Raw genomic sequence first — 9,121 nt, forward strand, 5'->3', positions numbered from 1 at the left:
AAAGATATATAGGGACCGTTTACATTAAATCGGTTAAATATATATATGGGAGCTATATCTAAATCTGAACCGATTTTTCCCAATTTCAATAGGGTTCGTCCTTGGGCCGAATAAGTGACCTATGCCAAATTTCATCCAATTCGGATCATAAATGCGACCTGTACTTTGTTTACAATTTAACATGGACAGACAGACGGACAGACGGACAGACGGACAGACGGACGGACGGACGGACGGACATGCATAAATCGACTTAGAAAGTGATTCTATGCATATTCTCAAAAGGAACCATGTGTCTATCTCGTTTCCTTTTGCCTGTTACAAACATATGCACAAAGACATAATACCCTGTACCACAGTGTGGTGAAGGGTATAAAAATATATATATATATATATATTGCTGATCAGGATAAAATTCATTGTGCATTAGAGGTGTCATATTGAAAATAGAGCTTTGAAATTTCGTACAATAAAATGCTTAATTCTATAACTTCTAAGATATTTGAGATGTACTTTAGGCTCTGGTTTTGACGTAACATCCATATAAAGGTCCCGCTCCATTCATGGAGGCAGGGGTATAAAAAGAACCCTTTCGATTTTGACAGGTTTTAACCAAGCTTTCCTAATCAAAGTGCCTGTAATTTGACAATCTGCGTTGTGGAAGGTGAAAAACAACTCCATAGAAAATTGGCGATATAGGGCCACGTATTTGTATAGACCCACACCATTTTTAACATCATATCCCCAATTTCCCACTGAAGTGACTATAGTTTGACACACAAGGTTCTAGAAGGGTGAACATAGACATAGAAGGTTGTACATTAGGGCAGGCTAGGATGATTCTATGGACAATTCTAAGCAACTTTGGTAATGAAACCATAGGTCTATCTCGATTTTCGAATAACTCATTTTTCAAAAAATGATTTTTTCACTATAACATCATTTTGGCTTCTTCACCAAAGTTGCTTAAAATTGATAAAAAAAATCGTATTTTGAATCAAAATTAAGTTTAAGGGAAAAATCATTTTTTAAAAAGTGAGAGAATCGAAATTCGAGATACACCTATGGTTCCTTCACCAAACTTGCTTAAAATCATCCTAGAGGTCGGTCCTATTGTACATATATATATATACGGTGTGTACATAGATACACGGTTTTCTGAGCAATGATCAGGTAAAAGTAGAAAAGGACTATCAAACCATACGTGTATTGATTTCATACCCTTGTGGGCCCTAACTAAAATGAGCGATATTTTTGTTAAATATGTTTGGGTTTTTATACCCTCCACCTTAAAACAGGGTGTTAAAAATGGAAGTGAAGAAAGAGAAAATTCCACACATTTTACAGTTTTTCTTTGACAAAGTCGTAAATGCTAGCTAAGCGGCTAAAATTGTGAGTGGTGTTTATGGTTTCGATACTGTAACAGCCAATTATGTGCAATTTTGGTTTCGTAGATTCCGTTCAGGAAGTTGACCGGCATGTTAGCAGTCGTAACATCGCTCAGGAGCTAAAGATCGACCATAAAACTATTTTAAACAATTTACAATTGACCAGAAACGGCCAGAATTGGCTAACAGGGGAGGTGTCGTGTTCCACCAGGACAACGCTAGGCCACCCACATCTACAGTGACTCGCCAGAAACTTCGGGAGCTTGGTTGGGAAGTTTTAATGCATCCGCCATACAGTCGGGACTTGACACCAATCGATTATCATATTTTTCTTATATTGCCAAATTTCTTTAATGATAACAAATTGGTATCTAGGGAGGTTTGTGAAAATCGACTAGAGTTTTTTTTTTGCAAATAGAGAGTAGGACTTCTATGAGAGAGACACAAGAAAGTTACCTTTAAAATGACAATAAATCATACAAAACGGTGCAAATTGGAGATTCCGAAGCATGTTAAATAAACTCCTATAGTTGATATAAAAATAATGGATTTATTTTACCCGAACCTAATATGTGGAAGCTATATATATATATATATATATATATATATCGAACGATATGTTGGACTTTTGTGCCCTATTTACATAAAATCGGGCGAAAATATATATGGGAGCTTTATCTAAATCTGAACCGATTTTTATGGAACTTAGTACACATCATTCCAAACTCAATTTAGTACGCCATGATAAATTTCATGCAAATCGAAAGTAATATAGGGGCTTCCGTGCACCATTTACATGAAATTGGTCGAAAATATATATGGGAGCTATATCTAAATCTGAACCGATTTTCACTAATTTCAAAAGGGTTCGCCCTTTGGCCAAATAAATAAGCTGTACTAAATTTCATCCAAATAGGATTATAAATTTGTTTACAATTTATCAGCAACAGACAGACGGAAATGCATAAATCGACTCAAAAAATGATTGTATGCATATTCTCAAAAGGAACCATGGGCCTGTCTCGTTTCCCTTTGTCTGTTACAAACATATACACAAAGACATAGTACCCTGTACAACAGTGTGGTGAAGGATATAAAACGACATGAGATAGCAACGTTAGCATGTTCCGCCCATTAAAGAGCATTATTTAAAAAATTAGTACTACAGAATACTTTATTTTTTATTATTATGTTTATTAAATAAATTATTTTATTCGTTCAAAATCCAACCAAATTCCACCATCCAATAGGGCCAAAAATTCTCTTTTATCTAATAAATTATCGTTGCGAGTTTTGGCATTAACTTTCACATGGAAATTTCTAATAATTTCCACAATAGCTGCCTTAGCTTGGGTAGCACCAAAACGCATTCCTATAAGAAATCACAAATAAAATAATAAATTACTTTTTTAATAACATCAATACCAAAAGAAATACTCACCCAAACAAATGCGTGGTCCATCACCAAAACCTAAATATTTTCCTTGTTCTCTGAATTTCTTTACTCCACCATTTTCGGGTAAAAATCTCTCCGGTATATATTCTTCGGGATTCTGATAATATCGCTCATCGTAATGTATACTGCGATAGGATAGAAAAACAATTTCACCCTTTTTCATTTCAAAAGATGATCCATCGGAATTCACAAATTCATAGGGTTCGGTGCATAACTTAGTATTCGTGGACAAGGGTGAGAATAGGCGGATGGCCTCTATAAATAGGGGAAAGAGTTAAATAAAAATTTGAAAAATCTCCCTAAATTAAAAGTGGATAATAAAAAAATAAAGTTATATTTAATGTTTTAATTTTAATAGCTTAAATCTCCCCCGTCCTACCTAATAGTTTCTATAAAAAAAACTCACCATTAAAACAAGCATCCAAGTACGGCATCTCCGAAAGACTTTCAAAACTTACAACACCCACTTCATTAATGTTGCTGAGAATTTCCTCACGTAATTTCTCCTGGGCTTTGGGATTTCTAGCCAACTAAATATAAGATGTATGAATAAAGAATTATCTCCAAGATCAGTTTTGCAGCACTCACCCCCAGCAAACAATGGGCAATACTATGTGATGTTGTCAAAAATCCATCGGTCAAAAATGTCATAGCATGTCCCGTTAAAATCACATTTGAATAATTTTTCTTCTCCTTCAATTGCAGTATAAAATTCAAAAAATCTGCACGATTAGTATTGCCTTCTTTTAGACGCAGTTCAATTGAATCGGACATCAGATTGAAGAAATACTGGGCATTCGCTTTGGTAAAGAATTTCGTTTTAATTATCTTCTTGAGGTTGGGTATGAAGGCAACAGTAATTTGATACGCAATCTGTGAGGGTGTTAGTTTGAAGATGTTTTTGATTCTATCTAGAAAACTGGACGGTTTATCGTTTAACGTTCCAATGTGTATTCCCAAGACGCAAGCACTCACCACTTCTGTGGTGTAACGTAGGAAAAGCTGTTTGGAAAAAATATTTTGAAAATTAATACTCTTTACATCTTCATATTCTCCACCATTTGGTGGAGTTTAATATGCGGGCTGTGTCATCGTTAATTCGGTTCCAGCATATTTATACCCTACACAACTATGTTGTCAGGATATTATAGCTTAGTGCAGCCCCAAGAGTTTGTATCGCCGCGAAATATTGGTCCTAGACCAACCTTCAAGTATACCGATCGTCATATCTCGACTAGCTGAGTCGATCTAGACATGTGTGTCCGTCCGTCTGTCCATTTTTAATTTGTAAACACGATACAAGCCACAGTTATGGACCAATCTTCACGAAATGTTGCATGTAGGATGGGTTCTGGCTAATGAAAGATCGGATGGTAAAGATCGGTTAATATTTAGGGGATGAAATGAACCAAATACTAAATTTTTTCGGATTTCTGGTCGCTCCAGAGGCCGCAATTATGGCCCGAACATCGTGAAATTTTACATGGAGAGGGGGATCGGGCCAAAGAATAAGCATGCCTGTTTTGATAAAGATCGGTCAATATTTAGCGTGTCAAATGGAACCTGATTATTATCGTATGTTCTCGGATATGGGAGTTACACATAAATATTTGCAGGTGCTTACGTAATCATATGTTTTTTGTAACCCTTTACCACACTAGAGGGCAGATATATAACACTGATCGATTTAAAATTTTCCATGGGGTTCCAGATATGATCAAGGACAGCGCTTAAATTTTCGGTGATGACCAGATAATAATTTTGGGATGAAGTGGGCCAAAAACTTAATTTTTTGCAATTTTTCGAATCGATCTATAGGCCACAGTTATAAGGCTATCATCACCATACAACCCACTCTGTAGTCAATCTGGACAAGTAATAAGAAGGGCTGTACTGAATATTAGTAATATTCGGAAAATATGTCAGTGTATTGAAGATGTGCTGTTGACCTTTAATCGGGCAAGAGGATGCAAATGTCACGGAATATTTCCCAGGCTCGGACTGCACTTCCTTAGAAAGTTAGAACTCTGTCGTAGTTGTGTAGGGTATCGTATGGTCGGCCCCGGCCCACTATACTGCTCCGCTCACTGGTTTCAATTTAGGTTCATGTTCCCTAGTATGGTCATCAATGACTATCGGTATTTTCAAATTCCCAAAGTTTTACAACCTACAAGCAGCCAATTTAGAAAGACATAGTCTCGATATAAAGGTGCCGATCGATTTAAAGGCTTTTAAATGCACATTACAAGTTGGTGGCTCGAATTTTTAGTATTAAAGTATTACAACTTTTTGCTTACCTCATAGGCTCCTATACCCTTTTTATTGTGTTCTTCAACCTGTTGCCTTACGAAATCCGTTAAGCGTTTACATATCTCCAGTGTTACGGGATAGACATTTTTTATCTGGAATTTTTAATAAAAAAAGCTAAAATTAAAAAAAAAATGATTTAAAAAAAATTCCAATCATATTTACCCGATTTGGTGACATTCCCGGCACTACCTCAGTGCGTCTTTCCTTCCATTCTTCTCCTTTTAAGATGAAAGGATTATTTGCAAGAATTGTATCGGATTTTTCGTCAAACTAATTAATAGGGGGAAAATTAATTATTTAAATTGTCATATGTATCTTCATAATACTTACCGTATCGCCAATGGCATTGTCATGAAAATGTTTAAAATCATTAACAAGAATTCGATGCACAAGCTCTGGATCCAGTACAAACAATTGAGGTTCTCTGCCATTGTAGACACCAACGTATTTATTTGAGCTGCGATATTTTCTAAAGAAGAATCAATTGAAATAAGAATTTCGTTCATTTAGGACATTCAAATGAATTATTAGGGTAGCCAATACGGCTAAATTTGTAAAAATTCCAAAAATGGGAAGTGGAATGGGAATATGGAATTCAGTTAAAAACATGGATCTATATTGAAATTTGGACCAATATTGATTATTCTATATATAAGAAAATTAACTACCCAATGTGCTTCCAAAATATCAAATTACAGCTATATAGATTGGAAAAGATACCCAAAAACCTCATACCATTATATGGGAACTTGAGATATTACGCAGGGAGATTTTCTACTGAATGAGAACCCCTAATATCAAATAAGAATCTACTCTTTTAAAAAGCGTGCCCAAAAGCATCAAAATATCGAATATTGTGGGGTAGTGCTATATGGTGGGCTATTGCTATATATAGGCTATTTGGTACATCATTTACATAAAATCTGACGAATATATATATATATATATATATGAGAGCTAAATCTGATCCGATTTCAACAAAACTTCGCATTCCTCTATCGGCACCTAACTCCGTACATAGCGCTAGATTTTGTCTCAATCGGACAAATATTGGGAGTTTTGTGCACCATTTACATAAAATCTGACGTTCGGGAACATAAAACTTGACCTACGTCAGTACACTGTACAAAATTTTGTTTCAATCGGACAAATATTGGGTGTTTGGTGCACCATTTATATAAAATCGGACGAAAATATATATGGGAGATATATCTAAATCATAGCCGATTTTCTCCATTTGCAATATGGGCCAAATAAGTGAGCTGTGCCAAATTTCGTCTAAATCGAATCATAAATGCGATCTATACTTTGTTCACAAGAATACATGGACAGACGGACGGGCATGCATGTATCAACTCAGAAAGAGATTCTATGTATATTCTCCAATGGAACCATGTGTCTATCTCGTTACCATTTGCCTGTTACAAACATATGCACTAAGACATAATACCCTATACCACAGTGTGGTGAAGGGTGTAACAATAGGGGTCTTCATTGCCCAGAACCCATCCTACATGCAAAATTTCGTGACGATTGCTTCATAACTGTGGCCTGTATTGTATTTATAAATTATAATGGACAGACGGACGAACTAACAGACACGTATGTCTAAATCAAACAATTTTTCTTTAAAACTCGTCTTTGCTTCACATCAAAACACTTATCAACCATGTCTACTATACCTGTAGACCTCATCAACATCGTAGACAATATTGCGTTTCTGGGTAAATAACGATGGAAATGTTCCAATTCCTGGATATGATTTAGCCTCTGGAACACCACGTTTCTTCCAACTGCCTAAATTCCATATAAGAAATGCATAAAAGGCTCCGAGAGCACCAATAAAGAGACTCAGTGTCACAAGCCAAGAATACATGATCACTTGGTGAGCCTTTTTCGATAATCACTTGGTGAGTTTAAAAATCGACGTAAATTAATAGGAAACAGCACACAACCACACGCAATCGCAATTTATTTTCAACGAAAACAAAACGTTTAATGAATTAAACAACCGTTAACCTTAAACACTTAATATGAAATGAATACTGCACCCTGAAACCATCTGTTGATGTGACATCGAATTTTAACTCTCCTATCTTGTTTATTATTCTCTTCAATTGTAATTGAATAAAATATGACGAAGACAAACACTGCTTGTGGGGTATTCCGTTATCAGTTAATATTCTTAAATGACTTGCAATATCCGATGCAAAAAAATTGCAGTATAAATAGATACGTTTTGTAAACAAAGTCCAGAAGCCACAACCTTAAGGTTAATGAGATAATATACCAATGTGTATATATATGACAAAAAAACTCTTTATCGAAATATCGATATTAGAACCCAATGTTTATTTCGATCAAACTCTTAGACAATTTGGAGTCTTCAGTAAACATAAATAAAGACCAGATATGGACAATAAAATTGCTCAACAACGAAACATGGACTGCGACTAAAGGCCTACAAACGTTAGGATAAAATATAAACTGAGGGTATAGTCTGCCGCCAACATCGGCTAACACTTTTTAACTAGTCGTAGTTGTAATATATTGGATAGAAGTATAAACTGGATAGTTTTTATGGAATATCCCATACAAAACAAACCCCCAAAATGGCATATGCAATACCGACATACAATTTCATTGTGAAAACTCTAAAAATAAATACCATAAATAATAAATGTAGAGAGTATGACCACTTGAAAATTACCCGGTAAATACTTGTCATAAAAAGTAACAATAAAAATGTTATTATCAACCGAGGCGCACAAAAATATTCAACTAAACAAATCAACCTAAACACATCTAAATACAGGTCGCATTTATGATCGGTTCAGATTTAGATATAGCTTTCCATATACTTTTTTGCCCGACTTTTTAAATATGGTACACTAAATCGCAAAACTCGATTGAGTTAAATTTTTGCAAAGCATACTGAACTGAGTCTAGAAAAATTCAGATTTGGAAATAGCTCTTATACATATTTTCGTTCGATTATATATAAATTGTGCACCAAAGTCCCTATATTTCTTTCGTTTTACACGAGATTATTCATAACATATTAGATTGAATCGTTGAAATCGGTTCAGATTAAGCTATAGATCCCATATATTTTTTTCTTCCGATTTACTTTTTTATACCCTTCACCACGCTGTGCATATATTTCTAACAAGCAAAATGAAACGAGATATAAACAAGTTTCCTTTTGAGAATATGCATAGAATCACTTTCTGAGTCGGTTTATGCATGTCCGCCCGTCCGTCTGTCTGTCCATGTTAAATTGTAAACAAAGTACAAACCGCATTTATGATCCAAATTTGAATGAAATTTGGCACAGCTTATCTATTTGACCCAAGGACGAACCCTATTGAAATTTGGAGAAAAATCGGTTCAGATTTAGATATGGCTCCCATATATATATATATATATATATAAAAATGAATTGCTGTTCGTTAGTCTCGCTAAAACTCGAGAACGGCTGAACGGATTTTTCTTATCTTAGTCTTAAAATATTCGTAGAGCGTTTAAAAATCGCGAAAAATTTGCAAAAAAGAAAAAATATTATGACAAAAAATATTATGAAAAACAATGTTATGAAAAAATAAATATTAATTTGTCAAATATTGAAAATATTTTATTTTATTCAATTGGCATTGTAACGAAACTTTTTTTCTGAGAATGCAAAACAATAATTGAGATGAATTCGCGATCATTGTATGTACACGTTTTCCATAAAATTCACGTACATTTTGGAACAAATGCAAGGATGAAAATCTGAAGATTCAGAAAGAGTTCTGATTCTAAGACACGTGCCCTAGATTATTCTTCTTGAAAATAATAATAATAGGAACACAGTATCGAAAAAGGTGGATTACTATTACATGGGGGATATTTGAAACCTTGGGCGAACATAACATGGCAGCCAAATACCGAATATTAAGGGATGCCGTTAGATGGGGATATCCGA

General features: G+C 34.8%; 1 protein-coding gene across 1 annotated transcript; it reads right to left on the reverse strand.

Moving 5' to 3' along the window:
* Positions 1 to 2,593: 2,593 nt before the first annotated feature.
* LOC133321243 (probable cytochrome P450 28d1) lies at positions 2,594 to 7,030 on the reverse strand. Its single transcript, XM_061530331.1, has 8 exons — positions 6,837 to 7,030; positions 5,485 to 5,623; positions 5,317 to 5,424; positions 5,142 to 5,246; positions 3,433 to 3,846; positions 3,251 to 3,374; positions 2,830 to 3,099; positions 2,594 to 2,760 (listed from the first exon to the last, which is right to left on the reverse strand). The coding sequence occupies exons 1-8, from the start codon at positions 7,028 to 7,030 to the stop codon at positions 2,594 to 2,596; spliced, it is 1,521 nt and encodes a 506-aa protein (XP_061386315.1).
* Between the last annotated feature and the right edge of the window lie 2,091 nt (positions 7,031 to 9,121).

The sequence above is a fragment of the Musca vetustissima genome, unplaced genomic scaffold (genome assembly GCF_032173495.1).
Source record: "Musca vetustissima isolate MV318-11 ecotype Yass unplaced genomic scaffold, APGP_CSIRO_Mvet_v1 utg8489, whole genome shotgun sequence".
NCBI classification, from domain to species: Eukaryota; Metazoa; Arthropoda; class Insecta; order Diptera; family Muscidae; genus Musca; species Musca vetustissima.

What these genes read in the sequence shown, in the direction of transcription:
- LOC133321243 (XM_061530331.1), bottom strand. Translation starts at nt 7,030, where the DNA reads ATGTATTCTTGGCTTGTGACACTGAGTCTCTTTATTGGTGCTCTCGGA. An exon ending in ACAATGCCATTGGCGATACG is followed by an intron (nt 5,425 to 5,484) that starts GTAAGTATTATG and finishes CCTATTAATTAG; the next exon opens with TTTGACGAAAAATCCGATAC. An exon ending in TGGACCACGCATTTGTTTGG is followed by an intron (nt 2,761 to 2,829) that starts GTGAGTATTTCT and finishes GATTTCTTATAG; the next exon opens with GAATGCGTTTTGGTGCTACC.